The sequence below is a fragment of the Chaetodon trifascialis genome, chromosome 9 (genome assembly GCF_039877785.1).
Source record: "Chaetodon trifascialis isolate fChaTrf1 chromosome 9, fChaTrf1.hap1, whole genome shotgun sequence".
In the NCBI taxonomy this organism is placed as follows: Eukaryota; Metazoa; Chordata; class Actinopteri; order Chaetodontiformes; family Chaetodontidae; genus Chaetodon; species Chaetodon trifascialis.
Window position 1 is genome coordinate 18,139,077 of NC_092064.1, and position 24,964 is coordinate 18,164,040.

Consider the following 24,964-nt stretch of genomic DNA (forward strand, 5'->3'; position numbering starts at 1 on the left):
TGCAGAATTCAGAGTCGGTCCTGTTTCCTTGCTGAGCTGAGACACAGTAATGCACAGAAACTGCGTACTAAAAGAATTTCTGGAAGACATTAGACATTAGTATTGTCTGAAATAAGTAAATACAAGGACTAGATTTTGTCCCCCATCTTTGACACTGGAATCACATGAGGCTGCAGTCGCTTCACGGCCCATATGGCGAGGAGGAACAATTACAGCTGTCAAACACTGTTTCAGTGTCCATGTGGGCATGTGAGTGCTGCTTTGAGACAAACTTGGACAAAAAATTATTCTAATGTGCCTTTAACATCTGAATTTCACGGTAATTTGTTTGTGTTTTTAAAGTTAGAGTCCTGATTGTAGGTAGTCGTGAAAAAAGATACCAGACATAAAATGTACTGTAGAAACATTTTGGACAGAATACATTATAAAAACTCTTAACAGTCATTGCCTAACAACTACAACAAGGTAACATTACAAAGACTATAAAGATCTGCAGAAACGCTTACAAGGGTAAGAAAATAATTGCTTGTGGAAGTGAAATTAGGTGCAGAGATGAAATGAGTTAGAAGAAGATGGGGATTTGAAGTTGATTCTAGTCAGCAGCAGCAGCAGCGGCCTGGAAGGCTGTAGAACCAATTAAGTTCTGAGCGAGCAGGAAAGAGGGAGTGAAAACAGAGCTGGGAAATGACATACACATTAATCTAGACAGGTATGAGGGAAGTGCACCGCTAAGGGTTTTGGAAAATAAGATGTGTCTGTGTATTTTTGACGCGATTCTCAAAGGAGGAGGCATACAGCTTCATTGTGCAACAGTGGCTTTCACAGCGTTACAGTGGCGAATCACAGAGCACGATGACATGTCGTGTCAAACCTGATAGAGATAAACACTGAAGAGCCTTGTATGATGCAAAATAGGTATCAGAGTAAACAGACTTCAAATATTGAAATCCTAGGAACATCCAGGCCATAATCATATCTCGACTGTCACGCTGTTATTAAAGGATTTATTTGCAGTGATGATGCGTAATGATGCATCGTGGCTGGTTTTGGACACATTGGCAGAGCATGCAGGCTTTCTTTTAATATATTTGATTGTGTCTGACAATACAAGCCATAAAATGAGAATTGAAATCTATTCACTTAAATACTGAATGCGTGGTTTCGCTCATCACTGATAAAACAAACGACATGAAGTCTGCTCTGATGTTGTGCTTTTCTGGTACAATAACACTAATTAGAGTTTCCTAATATGGTGATCTGTCTGTCAAAGGCAGACAGCCCCACTGTTCATTTGCCTCTCCAGCGCTGACACTTTCAAATGTTGACACCTGACACTGCTTTTTGTCTGTTTGTTTGTTTTCAAAAACAATCTGGCACTCAGATTTAGAGGCAATAATTGCAGTTTTTAAATCTAAACCTGTCAACAAGAGCGCTTAAACAATACCACTTATCTGAAATACACCCTGTAGAGTTTTTCAATACAATGAGCGCCATGGAGCAATCTCATGCTGTATTAGCACGCACACGATGATGCATGTATGAGCACATGGGCGACGTGACTCACATACCTGCCAAATGTGTGGTGCCATCCGCGTTGATCCACTGATCATCAGATGGTTGCGGTGATGGGCCAAGAGTGGTTATGTGCTACCTGCAATAGTTCAGGAATAAGAAGGCTGCTGCAAATCTTAAACCTGGATGTAAACAATGCAGGTTTCTCAATATAAAAAAAATGGAACAAGCACTTTGCAAGTTTGTGAGGTCTCAAGGATCCACGTAATGTGTTTAGTGAGTGAACACAACTGCACAGGGTACCTTCAATCTTTCAACAAAAGTTTTCCCTTTTCACCTGTGTCTGTTCTATGTGTGTTCCAACCTCTTGATAGCTGTAAAAGAAAAAAACTGTGCAGTTTGTTGTGGTGAAGGTAGGCTTTGTGTTTTAGTGTCTTTAAGGCCACTTCAGCACACATTTGAATTCCTGCCAGTCCCTTAAATGAGCCCGAAGTCTTGATTTGGAGTTCATTAAAGATGCTTTACGACTATACTTTGATCAGATGGGGAAAATGGTCGATGCCTTCTACATCATTTAATACACAGATGGAATCTCCACCATACTATAATCTAAAGTAAAGATGGACCCATTACTAGGTGCAGCGGGATATAAGATATTCAGCAAGGCAATTACTGCAGGGATAGAGCTTATCCTGAAACATGTATTCCTTCCTAAACTGCTTGCAAACATTCATGAGTACAGCTACATTCCTCATGCTGTGTTCTCTCTGTGTGTCTGCATGTTTTGCAGGGCCCGTTCTTGGCCTTCATCACTCACAGCTAATGGATGTCTTTACCCAGTATGCCTACAATGACAGTTTCTATGATAACGGAACATGGACCTTCAACGAGACAGACCAAGAGCAGAAGCACCCGTACAACTACTATGCCATGCTCCTTACTCTGCTCATCTTCGTCATCGTCTTTGGCAACGTGCTGGTATGCATGGCTGTGTCCAGAGAGAAGGCTCTGCAGACCACCACCAACTACCTGATCGTCAGCCTGGCTGTCGCTGACCTTCTGGTGGCCACGCTGGTTATGCCCTGGGTCGTCTATTTGGAGGTAGGATAGCAGAGATACGTAGGCACCCATGTGCCATTTACACACATGCAGAGGATACTGCTTGTGAGAAATAAATAATGCAGCAGCTGATGCAGCAGACATGCAACTCGAAATGGACCTTTTTCTGTTTGTGTTTATCTTTAGAAACCAAAAGGGATTTGCAGATTTCACAGTAAAAGCAAAGCAAAGAAAATCAGACAGAATTCAAACTGGCATTAAGAGGTTAAAAATGGCAGAGTATATTATGCACAAGACAGGCATTTATATGAAATCAGGTGCCAGTAAAATGCTGGCAAAAAGGGTTTGAGCCAAGCAAGCTGCCAGCAGTTATCAGCAGGTCAAAGGCTCAAGGGGAAACAAGGGTGAAGGGTAAAATGTTCACATCAGCGTTGTAAATATCAGTGCTTCAGCTAAAGGCTTGTGATGTAGCAACACTGTGTGACAACATCAAAATACCAGCCCAGTCTATTCAGTCAGAGGTCAGATGTTTATGAATAATTCTTCCTAATTCTGGCATCCATCATTTTGCTTTCACTCCTGTGTGGGATAATGCAGACCTGTTTTTTTTTTTTTTTTTTTTTAAGCAGTAATGACACATCGATGCCTGCTAACCAGTGCAACCAAAAACAGAGCGGGGGGCTCAGGTCCAGCATAAAATCATCTCCAATCTGCAGATCAATAGCGAGCAGGATGCGGGCTAGCTTTCAGAGAGAATATCTGTGGACTGTTGCGCGTTTCTTCTGTCTATCCTCTCGACCCCGGGGTTATTTGTGACCATCAGGCTTTAGGTCACGCTGTCTGATGTAGAGAAAGGCAATCTAAGACAACAGGGACTGTAATCCTCCTGTGTCTCTCAGTGAGTCATGATGATTATCACTCTGATCAGATTACAGTGTATAAATCCATAGGATGTCATGGTCTCTGCCCATGCATGTTCATTTGTGTAGCACAGTTGTGGTAGGAAATGAGCCCCTCCAACAGTAACTTTTACAGTTTTAAAGTGTGGTAAATTACTATTCCAATGCTGTTGCTTTTATCGATAGATAAAACAAAACTTTTGATCGTCGGCACCAATTATGAGATGAAGTTTTGTGAAATGATTTACTTTTTCTGCCAATGTGGGAAACCCGGTGCACAAAAAGCCTGCATCAAAGCATTTTGGAAAAGTGGGAGTTGAATTATAATCAGCCACATATCGAAGCTGCAAATTGTGGCATGAATTATTAGTTTTGATACCAGAGCACGTCTCTGATGTGTGTGAGGTGTTAAAATTACAGGTGTTTGTTGTTGACTTTTGTTTATAGGCCACATATTTGGAGAGTAGCGAGCGCTGGAGATTTGACAGTTGTGCTTCCTGTAACTACACATCGGCAGAGATGTGCAGACGCAGCATCAGGTTACAGGAAGACTTACAGTATTCAGCAGTCAGCTGATCTCTTGTTTCTGGTGGCATCCCCGGCGTCTTTGTTTATCTTTGGAGAAACCCACGATCGCCACGCAGCTCTTTCTACACAATGAGGACAGAAAAAATGCGTTGAGGGCGACTTCAGGGTCTGTCTCAGACTTTAGGGAGCTCCCACCAGAACCACACATGATACACTCCTCATGACAATAAGCTGCCATCCTTCAAGTGTGGAATCTGAGTGCCCCATTTGCTGTAAAAAAAAAAAAAATGTGAATTGAACATTTTAGAATTGAATTTGTCATTCAACTTTGAGCGATCTGGTTTTTCTAATGTGGACTGGACTCTAAACTGGACGCCAGTGAGAGTGGACGTACGCTCGTATTCACATGGGTTTTTGCTATTTCTGTTGATTTATTTATTTGATAAATAATAAATTTAGACACATTTAAATTACAATGTGTGTGGGGGGGGATATACACCAGTATCAACAGTTTCCTGTCCCAGCTGATTCTGTGACAGTAACATGGAAAACAGGCACATATAAGCAGTTTTTTACATGAAGAATACTCTGCGCTCCTTCCTCTCTCATTTGCTTTGCAGACATTTTATCCGTACACACTAATAAAGAAGAATTTTAGGTGAAACCCTCCTCCATTACTATGCTTGGAACTAAGTATAGGCTGCTTGTCAAAGTCAAATCGCATTACCCAGCATGTGTTTTGAGGGGGATGCTCATCTGATTTTGGCCACCTGCTAATGTGAAGTGGGATAAAGCGAGACAGTTGCAGTCGGAGTCGGATAAATCCTTGGAAATAAGAAACTGCTTGGTGTGAGTGAGGATGTTGATATTTCTGATTATCTACAGAGAGGTAAACTCAATTCATATCATTCAAATACCAGCCAGTCTGCGATAATCTCCATAGGATTGCATATGTGTATGAAAGTGAAGGTCACCTTCAGCTTTGACTTTTTTTATTTATTCATTTCACATTCTTCAGAAAACGCTCCTTCCACCAGAGGCTCCATCTAATGATGTACATTATTAGATGACAACAAATAAACAGTTTTTTTGTTTGGCTCTTTTTTATTACACCTGCTACCCCGCTGCATGCACACTCCTCTCTTTTCTTTGTCTATGAGCAGACATTTAGTTGTTGTTTTTTTTAGTTTCTTGTCACACATACTGTAGATCGCAGTCGTGACTGACTTTGTCGTGTTGATAATGCATCAGGATGACCTACAATGAGAGCTTAGTCACAGAGTGTGGGCAGGGCATTCAACTTGCCCTTTATTATTAAATGCTGAATTAGCATGAATTACCACAGTTTTCGCTTTCTGCCAAGTGTGACTGATTTTGAGAGCATATGGAGGGAACATTATGCATGGCTTGAGGTCCACAGCTTGTTTTAAGTCAAGGTGAATAAACATGTCCTTTTCCTTTGTACAGACTTCAGAACCAACTTACCAGCAAATGATGCAGTTCAGATAGCATGAAGAAATGTCATTAATAATTATTGTGTTAAAACTACTAAAAAATAAAATGTTAAAAGACAAGTGCACCCTTTACTTTTAATTTTTTTTTTTTTAGATCTCACAGAGATGAAAATAAACATTTAACACAAGAATCAATACATTAAATTGTAATATTTCAGTAAACTTCAGTGCTGTTTATACTTCATTTTATTAAAAATGTGTATAATATATGAAATCAGTTCTGCTCGGATCAGTGTGTACCCCAAACCCGCTGAAAATTATGATGTGATTATTCCTTGTAGTCAGTCAGGAAGTCCATCCAACATTGTAACACAGAGATAAGTAGTATTTGTCACTATGTGTTATGCTGCTGACATGTAATATGAGCAAATGCAGGCTCTGTGCTTTTCCATGGCTGTTTGAATTGTCTAGTTTGACACTTCTTAAGTTGCTTTATGCATGCGTTTCTGATATGAATGGTTCAATATTAATAAAGTTTGTTGTTCGTTGTCATTATCATAAATCCCATAAAGAAGCAGAGTTTTAGATGAAAGGGAAAAGTGCTTTACTTTAATTTAAGTGAAGTCTTAAATTGCACTCATCACTTTGTCATTTCCCAAGCCCCCATTACTGCATTTTCAATTTCACAACACCTTACCGTTGCAAATTAAATCAGCTGATATGATCTGATTTGTGATGCATATATGCACCGACTGAATCAGTATAAATTAAGCTGGGAAAGTGGTTGTGGAGGCATGAACTGGATGAAATAACATGGACAAAATGTGTATTATCCACAGTCAACAACAAATTGATACAAATTAGCCTCTTTTTAGCTTATATTTGTATTGATTGCCTCAGACATGATGCTGTAAAAAGCAATTTAAGGGCATATAATGGTTTCAGGCTCCTAGATTTGTACGGGGCTGCAAGCTGTAGACTGTCACATAAAGAAGAACAAGAAATTGAGTGAGAGAAATAGAGGATAGTATAAAGATACCGAGAAGACAAATGTTCGGAGCAAAAGGGGAGACGAAAGAAGAGGTTGTGACAGGGAGAAGGGCACTCATTATGCTGTCAGACCATTCTTCAATCAGCGCAACAACAAAGCTCTTTAAGCTGGTGCTAAATTTGATGACGACATGTGCTTGGGACAAAGATTAATCATCCACAGAGAGGTAGGAGTTGTCCCCCGACACACACATCTCTCTTACCCTTTTCAGAGCCGTGGCAGGAAGCGGGTAGGATGTAGTGTCAGGCAAGGTGGGCGGCATTGGACCTGTCAGAGCATCACTGATGATGTTTCATCACGGGGTCAGACCGTGTAACAGAGAGAGGAATGAACACAAATAGGTTTCGATCATGTCTGTGATTGAAAGCCATCTGGGGCTGCAGACCAGGGCGCATGTTAAAGGATGATTATCTCACCAACACTGAGGGCGGCTTTAGTTTTGCGATAATCTATGCCGTTTAATTCTGATTGTTGTCAGTGCCAAGATCTAAAGAGTCATGAAGTCAGTGAACAACCAAATCAGATCAGGTCAGTTTCCAGCATGTCAGGTGTAACATTCATTCATTAACATGGGTGTAACAGACCATGTGGACTTTTTGCACACTGTAAAACGTGTATGTCAGCTGTTATTCACCTGCAGTTTATTTGTTCAGATGATAACACACACGCCTGTTCAGTCTGTTTTCTGTCAGACCGCACTCACAAATCAGAGCACTCAGGTGTACTCGGAGATTCTTTTATGTCTTTTAATTTTATCCTCATTCATTCCTTCCTCCCATGGTTCAGTGTTCCTCTTTATTCCCTCTGTGTTTCCGTTACCAGTGTGGAAATAATATGAAAAAATATACCAGGAGACTCAAGTGTCGGGATTGCTTTTTGTTGCAGAAGGAAAACACATCAGGTGCTGCCTTTGTTAGTCAAGTGCAGCGTCTTTGTTCGGTGGACTGTTGCTGTAAGCTGCCATTTGTTGATGTTTTTCTCTTCTAGGTAGTGGGAGAGTGGCGCTTTAGCAAGATCCACTGTGACATCTTTGTCACTCTGGATGTGATGATGTGTACAGCCAGCATCCTCAATCTCTGTGCCATCAGCATCGATCGGTGAGTTCACAGATTGTTTAGTGCTGCCTGTCATGCTTCCTGTATTGATTTTTAATGGAAATCTTTACCTGAATAACAGAGGGGTACCGCTACCTTTTAATTGCACGACAGTCAAAGCCTGTCTGTCTATATACAAACTAAATGTATTTTCCAGACATTGCTTTCACAACATAAACCTTTATTTCTTCCATATTTATAAGGAGGCACATACCCAGCCTAATTAGTGGCCGCCAGATGTTTCAGGGTTAGAAATGTGAATTTCTCAATATGACAAATTGACATTTTGGACCTTAAAAGCATGCAAAATCTAATGAACACCTGCACAACAGTTGTGTATGAAGATGAAATCTAATGGTTAAGATGAGGACACCTGCACACTGTTAGCAGAAAATCCAGGTTTTAGTCACAGATCATGGTCAGGTACAACACAAACAATACGACAGAGCAGTATCTTCAGCTACATACGAAAACAACCACAAAAAGAGGGAAAGTCACAGGAATGCTTAAAAAGATCAATTAAAACACATTTCACAAATAGACAAAAATATCATTTTCTAAGTTGATAGATAGCTTTAGCAAAGAGTATCTTATTGATGTACTCAGCAGACATGGAGCAATATTAGTATCAGAAGGTCTTTGGCTACCTGATGAATTTAAGTCTAAAACTGACTTTTTGGTTCTGTTTTTCTCTCTCTCGCAACTCCTGAGTAATCTTGAGCATCTGGCTCTTTAGCTGCTAAATGCTCCACTGTGTTCACTAGCAAGTCGCTAACTTTGTTTGTCTGCTGTTTGGTTCGGAGCAGGTAGTTTATTGAGGATTTTTAGAGCTTTTCGCTTGCTGTGAGAGCAATGAGAGTGAATCAAAACAATGAGCTGAAAGACGCTAAAACGCTCTGTGGAGCCTCTGTGAGTTTGTTACTAAAAGCGACCCCTTGCACCTATGCGTGATCTTATGATTTATTGTTAGTGCAAAAATCTTCATCACAGCAGCTATAAATAAGTAGGCTACACAAACAAATAAAGCGCTATTTAAAGCATCAGTTCATGACAGCACCTGTTTTGTCAGAGGACCTCGTCCTCCCGGATTCATTAATGACATGTCCCAAAATAAATTCACTTATTTAGTTGTGTAACTGGCATGATGGCTGTGATTAATGACAACACCTCGATTAAAGTAGATCACAAAGCAGGGCTGTACTGGAAAGCTGTTTGTCTGAAGGGCATGTAAAGCTCCAGCATTCGATAAAGAAGCGCAGGAAGTAATCATGTAATGCTGACAACAGGGATATGTACTGAAAGTGTGAGAGATCGATGTATTCTAAATGAGGCACTCATGGACAAGTCTAAAGAATGCCAAGGACATAACATTGCCCATATTTTCATTTTATAGTATTCTGTCAAGTTTCATTTCACATGATTTTCTGCTTGGCTGCATTTTCATCTTAAATCCACATGCAAAATAAATATTCACCACAGTCACACGCACACACGATATCAACTCCTATTGCAGTGATTGAATTAGAATGCAAATGTGTTGCACATGTAGAGAAAACCTTATTGGTTTGAATAATCCCAGGATGGATGATTGCTTGTGCGTATTTGAAATGAATGCTAGAAGCAGAGAGGAGTGGCAGCAGGATTAACATTTCGATATTATTTATGTGACTTGTGCCTTCTTACCGCGTATTTGTGAATGCAAATCACGGAAAAGATAAGTGAGACAGTATCCATAGTGTCCACCCTTATGATGCTGATTTCTAAAAGTTCACTTGAGAGCACAGACTAATTTCCAGTTTCCTTTTATCAGTCCAGCAGCTCCAGGCAGCATTGTAATTTATGGATCAAAGGATTGTTTCTCTCTCTACAAACTTTGTTCTTACTCACCAATATGGATTAAATTGGGAGGTGATCATGATATGGGCTCTTTGTGGGGGAATCTTTATGCATTCACTCCAGGTGGAAGCACATACGAGTGTCGACAAGCGACTTTTGGAAGTTTGTGACCAAAGGGCACAAGAGAAAATAGTAACTGTACTGTGGAATAGATGAATAGGTTGCAGCCTCCAATAATGGCCACTCAAATCAGCTTTTTACATCCCCTTTTAAAGAGAAGATGAATTGGTCTAAAACAAAACCGCTTTGGTGTAGGAGGTGATATAAATAAACACATGCCAAATGAGATTTAACAGAACTCATGTTGCCAAAAGGCAGACTGTTTAAGAGGAACCACAAAACATTTCCCTGTTGTGATGCTCTCAGTGAGTCATAATGTGCACTAAATTATTTTACGACACAGTGACATCAGAGCATTTAGGCTTCGACTTGAGTGACATGCTGCCGGTGTGCAGAAAAACAGACATCTGTGTGTTAATTCTGCCCCAGTATAGTTATGATCATGCAAATTATAAGTGATGTGAATGAGGGACAAACCTTTAAAGAATTTGGATCATAGATTTTGCCTTTAAGGTACCGACTCTTGCTGCAGCATGCAAAATCGCACATCCCTTGAATTAAAAACTGCCGCTGTAATTTCATCCCTGCTTCCATTTATGGCGACTGTGATTTAAGCATCTGAAAGGAAAAGGCCTTTCTGCACATTTTTATACTCCCGGTAACAATCAGCCATTAATCTAACATTGCGCAGATTCTTCCACATTAAACATTATGTTTTAATGTGTGTGCAGATGTGTTCAAAAAGTTTCCTTGTTAATAAAGTTTAGATTCAGTGTTACTCACTGAAATCTGCCATGTGAATCCTTGCAGCCTCTAAAAGAATGCATTTCCTTCCTCATAAAAGATTCACAAAGCTGACCTTATAGACATTTCCTTGTTTATACCCTTGTTTATCGGCTTGCAGTATTCTTCTTCTTCTCTGCCCTAGTTGGCACATTGCTACACTTCTTTGTGTGCTACTGCCACTAATTGCCCTTCAGTAGATTTCTTTTTAGTTCAATTTTATTAAGGCGCCAAATCACAACAAAAGTTATCTGATGACACTTTTCATACAGAGTAGGTATTAAGAATTACACTATGAGCAAGCACTTGGCCATGGAGGCGAAGAAAAACTCCAATACAACCTGGCACTATGTGGGCGGCCTTCAGGGAGCACACAGAATAGTGTAAAACTGGTGGCAGGAATGTGCATCACATTGCCCACATGCTCTCAAGCACATGTCCTTAAGAGCATTCATAAAAGCAAAATGGATTTGCACTCGTAAAAACCTTGCTCCAGTGCTTCTCTAACTAACCTCACAGGGTTCCTTTAATGTCAGATCTGTATAAATATGAAGGAGACAAACCTCAACATCAAGGCCTATGTGCTCTAAGAGACATCTGTGTTTGCAGCCTTATCAACTAAAGGCATGACAGAGCGACTTTGTGTTAAGTTTTCCTCTTTGCGGGCAGAAGTGCAGGCTCAGTTTAAGAGTTTAATGTAGTATTTTTCCTGTGCCTCATCTTCTCTGCGTCTCAGCTGTGCTATCTTGGTGCAGCCAACCCTAACCCAAAAATGTGATACAGAAGCCAAAGGACAAAAAATGTATCTTAACTCCCAATGAAACCAGTCATATTTTGAAAATACCCTTATCTTTTGGACTTATACCAGCTCTGTGCACCATCACTCTTGCGACAATCCTTGGTTATGGAAAAACCTCTCCATACTGGTTTGTTTACATCTTGGTACAGTGTGTTGCATAATCCCTGATAACACACATGGAGTAATGCAGTTACCTGACTATCCTGTTGTGTGTGTTTGCATTAAAAAAAACCCAATCAAAAGTCTCTTAAAAGCCTTATCCACTTGGCTTTATGTCTAAAGTCCTTCAAACCCAATTACACAGAAATCAATGCATGGGACACTGTAAAAAGCTGTGCATTTCCCGGTGATTACAGCAAGATCACTGATGACTAAGGTCAACTAATGTAGCAAGGTTAAATGATAAGGTTTTTCCTGTGAGAGACAGCCTTCCTCACAGTTCCATCTCTTCATCATTTGCCGCTTGCAAACTTCATGTACTTCGTCCTCCTCTAAATGATGATGAATGGGTAACAGAAACGTTTTTGTTGAGCTTGTCATACTTCTTGTAGAAAGATGTCAAGTTTTCATGGGTTCAAACTAAAATGCCTTTTTTTTCTTCACCCCTTCAGTTACACAGCAGTTGCAATGCCAATGCTGTACAACACTCGCTACAGTTCCAGGAGACGGGTCACAGTAATGATCTCTGTGGTGTGGGTGCTGTCTTTCGCCATATCATGTCCCCTGTTGTTTGGCCTAAATAACACAGGTAAGACAAAGTATAACGAACATCTGCTCTCGAGTCTTTGAACAGATATGTTTCTCATGTTATGTGTCTAATGGCTAGTTCACACAAACACACATATTTTAGCTTATTCTGTATGTTTTGGGCTTTTGTCCACACAGTTTTAGGTCACTGAAAGAGTTTCCAGGGTGAAGATAATATCTGAAGATAATATCTTCACCCTGTTTTGAATATTATTCAGAATCTCAGTTTGCAGTGTTAGCATGTAGGTAGGGAAAACTGAGTTTCTGGCATGTGATGACAGAGTGTGCACTGTTATCTCCTTTGTTTACATGAGGATTTTGTGCAACGGCAGATGCGCCCAAAATAGTGCTGGTGCTAACCTTGCTAACAAGACTTTTTACAGGTTTATACATAAATGTACAGTTACTCTTCCACTTTACTGACCAGCAGAGGCGTTAGAATGCGCTTCAGAGGTCACCGCTACTGAATCCCACACTCCCACGACACAGACCCCGCCGCAAAACCCTGTTTTTTCCTGTGTATGTGTTGGCATAACTTGGTAGAGCAGTAGTGGCGCTGTACTGTATTATTAAAAGGTACATCCACTGCATAGTACAGTACATAATGCATGTTGTAGACACATACATTATACGCTGTGCATAGTGAGCTGATCTTTTAAATGCTTGCCCATATTTACATTAATGTTGCATCAACCCAGACTTAATCCCAACATCAGTGCCCATTTACAGTTATAATAATACTATACAGCTGAGTTACAAAAGTGAAAAAAAGCTATCAACAGGCAGTTGCCCATGATGGTAAAACCATTACTTCATACTGACACGTAACTACTGTTGGCAAGCTTTAGCCCTTTAGATTTCTTTTTCGACAGAACAAGGCTTGAACGGGGGATTAGAGTTAAAGCGTTTTCTAGTTGAGGGCTTTTTAGACTTGTTGCTGACCAGCTCCTGTGGCTCGCAGCCTGTCACTTTGAAGCTCCACTCATTCCTTTGAGTGTCTTGATGTAATGTCAATTCTGCCAGGACTCAGACTTTTAGATATGTGAGCCCCACAGCTGCTTTCAAGTGAACAGCAGCTGCAGATCTAGCCAGCGCGAGCTGCAGGAAACATGAAAGAAGGGACCGCTGTGAGGAACCACTGGAACAGAAGCAATTTGAGATTTGTTATTTAAGCTACGGCAACTCATGTTTAAAATATTTCCAGCAATTAATGGAAAGATTGTAGAGCTGTGGAGGGCTGCAACTTTGTCACAGGTGTCTACTGATCATTTCAAACGCAGATTATCACAACCTCAGATTTGTGTTGTAAATGGACTGCACTGTATGGAGTGCTTTTACCAAAGGGTTTCACAGCGCACCTGTCATTGACCCATGCGCACATGCTCACACATACACAGTTTGTGTGCATGCATGTGCCATCTTAATTGGGGTTCAGTGACATGTACAAGGACTCTGCAGCATGTGGACAGTGTATAACCTGTATGATGTTGGGGGCTTGCCAGAACTCGGTTATTTTAAAGGGTTACTGTCAGACTTGTGAAAACACCTTTCCAAGCTACAGAAGATTTTATACATCTCTTTTCACGGGCTGCGTAGTGCTCGTCCACGCAAGTAAACATAATTTCTTATGTCAAATTGTGATGCCCTTTACTTTCCGAGGCACAGCCACCTTGAAGTGTGAAGATAGCAAGTTGTTAACATGAACCACACAATTACTGTGACATCTACAGTACTGTATCCATGATGACTCAGTTGTTATCTGTGCCTGCGTGGCAATGATTGTTGCCTAATCTGAAGGTGCCTCTGGGGTCTGAACTTGGCCCATTCTGGTAGTGAGGCCAGGACGGCAAAGACTGTCACCTCAGTGTGTCTGTTCTGGTGTGAAGGGAGTTAAAAAAAAAAAAAAAAAAGGTGATGTTGCTCAGGGCAAATTTAGCTGACTTTAAAAGTCAATCAGTGAAATGCAAAATTACTAAGTAACCAGTGCAGAGAGATGAGAACTTAGATATGATCTCCACATTTGGCACCAGATAGAAGCCCTGTGGCAGCATGTGAATGACCTCCAAGTGAGGCAAGAGTAGGAGAGAATTTCAAGAGATATAAATCAAAGAGCAACCCTCGGTTCTGACAGCAGATGCAAGTTCAAGCCAAACTGTTCCACGTTTTATTGTAGAAAGTTTTCCAAGAGTCACATTGACGACAACACACAAAAAACAAATTTAGATGTAGCATAAGAAGCAGCCCGAAGCCTTTCTTCACCCTGTGCTTTTCTCCACAGCTACTCGTGACGAGTCTCTCTGTGTGATCGCCAATCCGGCCTTTGTGGTGTACTCCTCCATCGTGTCCTTCTATGTTCCCTTCATCATCACTCTGCTGGTTTATGTCCAAATTTATGTGGTCCTGAGGAAGCGCAGGAAACGCGTAAACACAAAACCAAAGCAGCGCGTCTGTCAGGCTGTCGACCCTGATGTGGCCGCTTCGCTGAAGGTGAGCTGTGGCAATACAGTCGCTGTTTATGACTAACGCGTTTATGACTTCAATATGAAACTGAAATTGATTTAAACTTTTATTATAGCACACCTCTTTATCTCTCTGTACTGTCTGAACACTTTAAAATGATGTCTAAATCAACCTCTAAGAGGGGGCTGTGTGTGCACTCCCACCATCTAAAGCAATGAGTTTATCACAGACCACCTCTTTGCAGGCAGAAGTGCAGCCTCAGTTACATTTAAAAACATAACTTATTAATACTCACTGAATGTTTTAGAATAATATCTTCTTCAATCAGTGTAAAAAAACATCAGAAGAAAAAAAAACTCTTGCTCTTTCAGTTCATTTGTTCCTTTATGAAAGTGCAATCAATAATTTTCTCAACCCAATTATACTTGATGGGTTTATGGACAGGCATTGTATTACATAACAATATATTGTAGAGGAGAAAACACAGACAAGAAGAGAATTGATTTTCTTTGGAAAAAAGAAAACAATGGATAACACTCAAGGCACGAGATTGAAAGGGCAAAGCTCAGTTACGCCTAATTTTAAATGTTTTTCTTCCTCCGAATCACTGAAATGAAAGGTTCCATTCAGCAGGCCAATTTTAATGTTAATGTTACATTCACAGGCATGCTTTAGTGTCAAAAGCCGTCACGCAACTATAGTTACAATAGCCCTCAAATGACCTTTGGCTTTTCTGGTTATTGATTTTACTGACATGCTGAAACTCAATGGGATCAGCACAGGAAGTCAAGTAATGCTCTTGATCCAGCGCACTGCATTAATCATGCTCATGCATGGCCTTACAATGTGGTTTCTGAGTGTGTGTGTGTGTGTGTGTGTGTGTGTGTGTGTGTGTGTGTGTGTGTGTGTGTGTGTGTGTGTGTGTTAAATATTGAGGTCAGGCAAAATATTTATAACAGACATGAGGGTTTGCAGGGAATATAGACTACACATTCTTATATAATTTAATGATCTGTGAGGACATTATATGGCAGCATATTGACAGATTATGTATGTAATCTTTATGGAGTAAAATACATAATTTACATAAAGTTTCACTTGTGCAGTGAAAATGTTGGATGAATTTATATCATCTTGGTGAGGTAGTCTCAGCTGACACGTTCTTACAGTGTCAGGTTAATAGACTTGAAGCTGCAGATCAGATTCTTGCTAAACAGTCTTTCTGTGCCAGAGCTCGATGTAGCCTCACCTCACCCGTTAGGCAGTGGGACCTGTGCTTAGACAGCCCTTTTGTCACTTGTGCTTTGACTTTGTATCCTCTCCTTGCCTGACACAGCTGTTTTCATTCCAGGATAAGTGCACTCATCCAGAGGATGTGAGGTTGTGCACCATGATTGTGAAATCTAATGGGAGCTTTCCTGTCAACAAGAAGAAAGTGGTGTGTGCCCTTTTTTGTTCTTCGTTTACAGCTTTTTTTTTCACCCCCTAAAATGCTTAATAGTTTGAAACAAATTTGTTTTGCCCATAAAACATTCAGCAAGGTGTTACCTTGGAGGTTTTGTTCAATTTCTTAGAGAAAGCATAGCCTGAAAAGGCACCTTTCTGCTTCTGTGAACACAGAAAACCTAAATTAAAGACTAATGGCGAGATAATCCTTTTAATACCTATTATTTCAAATGTCACCCATTATGTAATAACCTATGTGAAAAATGACCATTTTAATCCATATTTTCTGCTCATCCTCACCTTGCTCAGATATTCATTAAAGATGGAGTCAATGAAGGGGATGATCTGGAGCTGGATGAGCTGAACAACAGCGGCGGCAGCCAGAAGCAGAAGCAGCAGCCGCAGTGTGCTCTTGCAGACACTCCTGCCACCAGCCACCAGCTACTGATGCCCAACAAGGCCAACGCTAGCCCCACCTCCACACCTCCCACACCCCCTGAGGAGGGCCAGAAAGCAGAAAAGAATGGAGATCCTGCAACAGAGGCCCTGGGGGATCCGGCTCCCATTGTGGCCAAAGCCTTCCAGACGCAGGCGTTACCCAATGGCAAGACTCAGACCTCTGTGAAGACCATGAGCAAGAGAAAGATCTCCCAGCAGAAGGAGAAGAAAGCCACTCAGATGTTAGCCATCGTCCTCGGTGAGCTTGTTCACTTGTTACTTAACTGTTTTTGAAAATGCTTAACGTGAGTACACACGTAAAAGCGGAGCTGATGCTGTTTATTTTACATTTGTCAATGTAAAAAACACTGTAACCAGTTACAATAACATGATACAGATGTTTTCACATGATTATATAAAAATGACACCACATTACAATCATTTTGCATGTGTTGCATATGTCTAATTTCTGGAAATACATGTATATGTGCATTATGTTTATGGGTGTTTGTGTCCATATGCAGGCATGCACGTAGTCCTTATGTGTATGCATGTATGTTTGTCTGTACATGTGCACACATGCGCACAAGTACAAGGTCAGTGCTCAGTGATCACAGTTTTGGTTTTGTTTCCCTTTTTCATTATTCATTGAGCGTATTAAAATTCATCAAAATCTGTGTGAAATTAATCATTCCCACAGCAAAATAACTATGATTTTTTTTTTTTTGTCAACTTTGCACACTTAAAAAGCAACATGCTGTGATTACGACTTTAAATCAGCAGGGGACTCTGTTAAAATTCATCAAGACTAAATATTTGTTCCTCTTCTAACTTACCACAATCTAATCATGCAATGTACAATTTAGAAAACAGTTTTTCTTCTGAACAAGCTCCCAGCCATCTTGGGTCCTTGGCTGCCTTTGCATGTGTTTTTATTTCCATCTCAAACTTTTGGGTAAGACCTAAAACTGAGCTTGAAAACAAGTCCGGCCGTGATGCAACAGTAGGGAAATAGTTCTCATACTTTATGACGATATTTTAGCCCAACTCCTCCATACGGGATGTCATCCATGTTTAGATGTCTCATATAAGAGCCTTGTTCTTCATTTTTATGACTCTCTTTTTCTAATACTTCTATTTTTTCTTGTATTCCCTCAGGTGTATTCATTATATGCTGGCTGCCATTTTTCATTACACATATCTTGAACACCCACTGCACAAAATGCAAGGTTCCCGCTGAGATGTATAATGCTTTCACTTGGCTGGGCTACGTGAATAGCGCCGTAAATCCCATCATATACACCACCTTTAATGTCGAGTTCAGAAAGGCGTTCATTAAGATCTTGCACTGCTAAACTGCAGCATCACTTGTCCAATCAGACTGGAAGAATGATGAATAAAAGCGTCTCTTCTGGAAAATACCTCATCCTGTTCAGGAAAATGCACCAGAGGGGGAAATTGTGATCTGCTTTTTGGAGATATGGAGCTGAGTGACTGCCAGTGTCTTATTGCAAGGCGTGTTAGCTCCATATGTGAATTGTTTGTGGGGTCCCTATTCTCCAAATCACTGAATGTAAAACAAGGAATGTCTGTAACAATGACCTGTTTCATGGCAAAAGAAAAAAACATTGACATTGTTCTCTAGAATCATTGTGCTTGTCACGTAAGGAGCCATCTGTGTATACCACACACATACAAGTTGCAAACTGCTATATATTGTGTGTGTATGTTATGTTTTGATGATGGAAATATTCTGCAAATCTTATAGATATCAAGTCAGTGTTCATCGCAGTGTTAAAACTGATACGTGAGCTCTTAATCTGTAAACTAATCTAATCTTAAAATTGCTGATTGGAATGTGTGTTAAATACAAGAGACAATTTACTTGCTGTATAATGTGGCTATGCCGATATCCACATATTTGCAATTTTATAAATTGAAAAATCATATATTATTATTACTATTATTATTATTGTTGTCATTTGCTGTACATAGTCTTTCTTAACACATTAACTGTGATTATATGCCTGCAATGGAAATGTGATGCATGCTACACTGCTCCTCTACTTGACTTCTCATGAAATGTATGTTTAACAAAAAAATTACAGAAGATGTTGAATAAATGAAATTATGAGACACTGTAAAGTGCCACATGAATATCAGTGTTTGCCGTGTGTATACAGATACACCCATCAATGACTTGTCATTATTCTGCAGCCTCTCTCTTATTCCCAAGGCTGGTTTGCAGTTTCAGTAATGTTGTTTACTGGAAGTAATTCTGAGCACCGCTGCAGTGGAGTTGTTCCGTAACAAAATAATGACCTGTATGTGGACTTTGCAGCTTCCAGGTATAATCATGTGGACTTGTGCAACCCCTGAAGCAGCTCCCCGGGGGCCTTTGCTGAGTAAGAATGAGGTGAACTTGGCAAAGCTGAAATAATAGTCACAGCAATACATCTATGTGTGTTTATTTGGGCGTCCTGCATTATTTTCAGTTCAGAAATAAAGATTATTATCATCAGCAAAGATATGTTCATGTTTTGAATATCAGCCTCAGAGTACTGTAGCTTAAGTGAAACCACAAAACTCTGTAATTGTTGGGCCCTATATTAAAATCTAGACAAGAAATAAAGTCTGTAAAAAGTGTTTTTTTTTATGATGGAATATTTGTGGGAAATGCTACGGCCATTTCTGCTTTCCAATGACTCCCAAAACTGTAGAATGCTCCCTTTTAAGAAAACTTTATTACATTTAGAAAAAGTACTTTTATAGCCCAAACTGGGCCTCCAACATGTGCAGAGGTATCAGAGTAACAGAGAGGCCATTTATTGCATAACACACACCTGATTTCTAAATGAAATAAAGTACTTTTAAAAAAAAAAAAAACCCTGAGCATTCTGCAGTTTTGCGAGTCCTTGGGACACTCTAATATTTGTGTGTGTGTGTGTGTGTGTGTGTGTACTGAGAAGGTGAGACGTTCGTATTAGTGAAGGTCATTTTGTTGTGAGCGAATAAGAAATAAACACGGCTCAGGTCCCGTCTGCTTGGCGACACCTGAAGTTGCTCAATGTCCACTCCGACCTGTAATTTTATCATCCTTACTGTCCATGCTGTAATTTTACGTGTTGTATTTCTATTATGTGCACATGACATTTATTGCATGTCTGTCTGTCATGGTTCACTCCTGTGTTATTCTTCCTGAGGTTTCTTCTTCTTCTTCTTCTTCTTCTTCTTCTTTCTCTCTCTTTCTTTTCAGGAGTACAGATCAGAGTAGAGTCTCTAACGATCGATTGTGCCATATACTGCACAGATTAAAAAGCCCCTTGAGGTTGTGATTTGTGAAATCGGCCTATATAATTAAAATGGGCTTGACTGGATTTGAAACATTTGAAAATAAAACTTAACAGTCTATCTGGTGTCATGAAGACAGAGCATGTAGTGTCAGTTGATGGATATCATCGACTCATGTCTTAGACAAGGAGGAATGATGTAACGCCTTTGTTGTGGCTGTGTACTGCAGTTTTTCATGAGTAGTTTGAGGATAACATCAGTCTTTGTGATGACCGATGTCAGACCAGACAGCATCGCATCATTGTCAGGGAAAAAAAAATCTGTATTACAGCAAGTTAACATGAAGGACAAAGCCAGCAGCAGCAGCAACAGCAACAACAACAACAACAACATGATATTCCTGTAATGCTGTTAGCAATCACTGAGTCCAGCCGCAGTGACAAAGGAAACAAAATGAAAAGTTCTTGCTTTTCAAGGCAATTCATCAATCGTAGTGATGCTGCTGCAGGTGGCAGAGGATACTCAGGAAACGCCACCTGTTTTTAGTGAGATGCGACTGAATCTAAAGAAACTAAAGAGTTTTCCACAGATGAATGGATGTCAGAAGACAAAGTTTTCTCCAATGTAGCAAAGTTGCATGACTAGTAGAAAGCAGCTTGAAAAGTGAATGTTGATTAAAACACTGATTTATTGCATTCATCTACCTCGTGGGACATTCTCTGGAGGTGAAAGGTGATTACAGATGGTAGCTACTAGCTGTAAAGTCGTAAAATAGTTTTTGAAACGTATCCGCTTTTTTTTGTGCAGAGACTTGGATGAGACGATAAAGCTTGATCAAGCAGATTTTAGCTTAGCTTAGCATACACACTGGAAACAGAGGGAAACAGCTAGCTCTGCTAATGAGTGATCTTGAATTGGTGCCTTTGGACAGAGCCATGCTAGCTGTTTCCCCCTGTTCCCAGTCTTCATGCTAAACTAAGCTTCTGTCACCTCCATTTTATCTCATATAAAATGGACAAATATGAGAGTGAACTTCTCATCCAACTCTTGGCAATTAATTAAGCGTGTTTCCCAAAATCCTGAACCATTCCTTTAACTAAACACACAGATTCTTTAAGAATATTGTTCTGCTGAAGATTATTTGTAACCTGAACGACTTTCTTTGTTCCCTTCTCTTTCCTGATGTCCGATACCAGCCAGTGACAACATATAGGGAATACAAACTGTTGTAAACTCCTGATTGCAGCTCCAAACTTTCTAATCTCTTTTAATTTCCTCTTTTCTTCGTCGAACAACAACAGAATCAGTAGAGAGGGTGCTTCTTCAGTCCCTTCAGGCATCACATGACTGATGTACGCTGTGACACAGCTTAATGGACTTCCACCATCTCCTAGGACATTTGGATTCTATTCGCCCCCTGGCAAACGCTATCAGATGGAAGAGCCAGGACAAGTGTTTTTTGACTACAAAGAAAAGAAAAAACAATCATTTCGATTAATACAGCCACTGGAATCTCACTCTGTGTGCCATATTTCACTATAGGTGCTGCAATGGGACACAAGGAGGTACAAATCTGAGTTATCTGAAATATTCATGTGCAAAAAGTATGTCATATTGCACTATTCAGTCACATGCAGTCTTCTTTCATCTTGGTTCTGTGTGTCTGTGTTACTGACAGAGATTCATAGATGGTCCATGTGTACTCTCTCTGCTAGATATCGTCCTGTGTGACATGTGTATACATGATATTCACATAATAAAATCCTTAGGGAAAATTTCCCACACCTACATACTGCATAATCCATGCCAACGCTCCTTTCCTCATAATAGTTACTGAATCATTTTAATGAGCAGGTGTACAGGTTGGTAGTAGGTAGGTAGTATTATAAATATGTCTATGTTTATATCAGTCACAGGGCACATGAATAAAGCTGTGGCACAGCCTTAAAGCACCCAGTTTTCATCTTGTTTAACACACATATACAGCATAAGCACGTGAAGTGGTTTTTCCTAATAACGGTATTGCAGTCTTTTTACTGTTTTATGTTGGTCTGCAAACAGCTTTGATCCCTCGCTTATCATTGTTGCCATGGGGCAGCTCCGTGTTTCTGATTAAATTTCTGATTACATCAGGGGAAATCTCTGAATGCTGGCCAGCCTGACCCGAGTGGCGCTTCCTCTGCAGCTCCTTGGGGCTCCAACTCAAGCATCAGTGATATACTGATGAATCCATCCCACTTTGTTACTCACAACACAGGCGCACACTCCTAGAGCATCACATCCACACACCCTATCTAGTCCTCGTCAATCTCTGGCCTGTCTCTCAATACCGCGTCTGAAATGTCAAAGGACCGAGCAGTTGCGCTCGTCTGTGATTTATAACGTCTCACTCCGTATCAGTGATTCTGCTGCAAGGAATATCAACAACGATGTTGATAACAAAAAAGGCAACCTTGGCACTCACAGGTGCGTGACGGGAGATTTGTTTAGTTTTTATTGTTTGTTTATTTGCAACACCAGTGTACATGCACAATCAAAAGAACGTGAAGGGTAAGAATTGTAGAGGTGGGTGCATGTGTGTGTGAAAGCATACAGAAAATATTCTCATTGAGCATGAGCAGGCATTATTCAACAACAGGCCAGACACACTTTGTAATTTATTGAAACTACTCTTCACTTCACTACCTGTGTGAAGGCTAGTGTACTATTATTTAACTGTGTCACTCTGGGAGCCACTTCAGCTGCATGAACTGCTTCCTCCCTATGTGCTCTAGCATGCTGTGGCATGAAGCACAGGGTCTCTGAGGAGAGACTTCCTCACGTCCGTCTTTCCTCATGTCTTTCCTCTTCAAGCTGCAGAGGGTGTTTTCCATCGTCACCTCTGTACAGTCTCAGGCGACGTGCAGCACGGCAATAAGCATGTCCAAAAATAGTCCCAGAGGTTGAAGGAGGAGAGTGCAAACAGAGGAGGGGTTTCATGCACTGCATGTTCAAGCAATAAGGTGACTCTTAATTAACTGACTCATGATAGCTTTCCAGAATTATTAAAATCGTATTATTATACAAGGGAACTGCGTCTTAAGTGTGATTACTGCTGGACCATCAACCAGCAACATTTCTTCTCTGCCCAGGCCCTGAAGGTTATGTGCTTAATGAGACAAAGTGATACAATATGGCATACCTTTTGGAGTAATTAGTAGTTGAAAGACAAAAGAGTTGCAAATACCATTCCTCTGCCTGCTCAAGACACACAAAGAGGTTTTGTGAAATTCAGTCATCATTTTTCTTGCATGGTTTGCTTAAATTGCTCAATGTCTTTGTTTTGCTTCCCTGATTTTTACATGCTATTTTGTATGTACAGTATGATTTGTAGAAACAGCACTACATGCCACCTTTGTGGTGCTGTATTAGTTGTGGCCTCATGTTTTTTCACACTTTAAGCACTGTGAGTGGTTTTGGTGACTTGAGATTTGTTTGTGTCTTACAGTTTTCACAAGGGATTCTGTGAAATGACAAAAATATTCCTGAATTTTTGATAAGGCGTTTTGGTTGCGCTTTTGAAGTATTTCCAAACATGACTTTTCTCACATGCTGAGATGTTATTTTGGTCCATGGAGTACTGCACTTGCTCACTTGAAAATAAACTATATGAAATATAAAACAACAAGGAATTAATTATCTTAAGTTTTGCTGTTTTTGCCGTGCATCGTGCTTCAGTTTTATGCATCGTTCGTTCAATAATCTGATTCAGTTTACAACGAAATAAACTGTCAAGATTCTGTTTTTTGTTTTTGGGACTGTCATAAGAGGAAAATGACTGTTTTCATCTTGAGGAGGAAAAAGCAAGGTGACCGCGAAGGTTGGAGGTGAAGGTAGCGTTGCTGTAGACTTGGGAGGAAGCAAACAGACGTGCAGTTCATCACACTAACCTACACTCTTCAAGTAGAGAATTGAGCTAAAAGGAAACATGTCAGATTTGAGTGATTTCTGAGGGGGATTACAGCTGATGACAGATATCAGCTTGCACTGCGCATCTGTGATGTGGTGTCAGAGAGATATGCATTCAACAGAAATGTCCTGACTTGTAGGTTCAGGTAAGCTAATCAGTCTTCTGTCTTTTGTTTTCTTCTTGTATTGTGAAGCTTTAGAAAAGAGTGTCATGTTTTTTGCAACATGTCCTCACACCAGACTCCCAAAACGACATACAGTAGCCTGTGTGGCTGTACTTCTTGACTGCTGAAGTGTACCATTGATGGTAGGTGTAACCTACCGGACAAACATGTGCTGTGAAGTGGTCACAGTTCGGTTAGGTGTCGGCAATGAAACTGTTTTAGTACAAGTCATATGTCAAATGTATATGTAATGTATGAAACTACTTTGTTTGGAAAAGATCATGGTTTGGGTTAAAATGAGTATGTCAGTCAAGTTCAGTCACGTGAGTTAATTGGGTGAAAGTCCTGTGTTTGACCCACCCATCCACCCCATCCTCCTCCTCACATGTATTTTTATGGCTCTGTAAACTACATGACCTGACTTTCTCTTCTGCTCCCTTCATAATTATTGTGGCCACTAGAGGCATGCACAGACAACCTCTGCAGCTATTTTCCATGACAGGAATCTGTTCCTTATTTTAGCATGCAACAACTGTGTGCTTTTGACATTGCATCTAAGTCAAAGACTACTGTTAGCATGCCCGCTACATCTATGAGCACCTCTACACGAGGTCAGGAGTGGTCCTTAGTATTGGCATGGGAACTTGAGCTGCAGGACTTTTTGTGTGCTCCCCAGTTTACAGGATGATAGGATAACGTATTTGGAGCATCTGTTATCTTCATTAATTTTAATTATCTCAGTTTTGCCATTGTTAAAGTATGAATTATTTATTCTCACTGCATTGCTGTTAGTGAAGCACTCAGTTGATCTGCCCGCACCAATCGTCTGCAGTATGGCATTTGAAGAAGGCCCTTTTGAAGCACTGCAGCCCCTGCACTCTTATCTTCCAGTTGAGACACTCACAGCGCACTGAAGAGCTCTTATCATGACCTTTTTGAAATATGTTTGTTGCAGTAGCTGTCCAACAGCTTGAGCACCCCTCCAGGATATCAGCGAATATTAAATTATTGCATTCATTTGGCTGTTGAATGAAATGCCTCAGAAGTATGAAAATTCTCCTCCTCATCTCAGCTCTTGATTATGACAGTTATTGCTTCAGATGTAGCTTTAACCTTATAATTCTCACACACATTAATTTCTCTTTTATTTTCCCCGCTAAAGTGATGATGGATAAAACAGAGGTTAAAAGGGATGTCAAAGATAAAAGAGCTAACAGGAAGCTTTTTTCACTGTTTTTATGAGAATGTCAACCAAACCTGAGCAATAACAGTGGCAGGTATGAGATACAAATAAATATGAGATATAGTGAAAGGAAACGCAGAATAAAACTTAAA

At 40.3% G+C, this 24,964-nt stretch overlaps 1 protein-coding gene across 1 annotated transcript in view; it reads left to right on the plus strand.

The window, feature by feature from the left end:
• drd2a (dopamine receptor D2a) overlaps positions 1-18,864 on the plus strand; it is a 45,952-nt gene extending 27,088 nt beyond the window's left edge. The window contains exons 2-8 of the mRNA XM_070971199.1: positions 2,303-2,613; positions 7,491-7,600; positions 11,747-11,883; positions 14,161-14,369; positions 15,694-15,780; positions 16,098-16,485; positions 17,385-18,864. Coding sequence (XP_070827300.1) covers positions 2,335-2,613; positions 7,491-7,600; positions 11,747-11,883; positions 14,161-14,369; positions 15,694-15,780; positions 16,098-16,485; positions 17,385-17,581 — 1,407 coding nt within the window. The 5' untranslated portion in view covers positions 2,303-2,334 and the 3' untranslated portion in view covers positions 17,582-18,864. The remainder of the gene's footprint in view (positions 1-2,302; positions 2,614-7,490; positions 7,601-11,746; positions 11,884-14,160; positions 14,370-15,693; positions 15,781-16,097; positions 16,486-17,384) is intronic.
• The last annotated feature ends 6,100 nt before the right edge of the window (positions 18,865-24,964 follow it).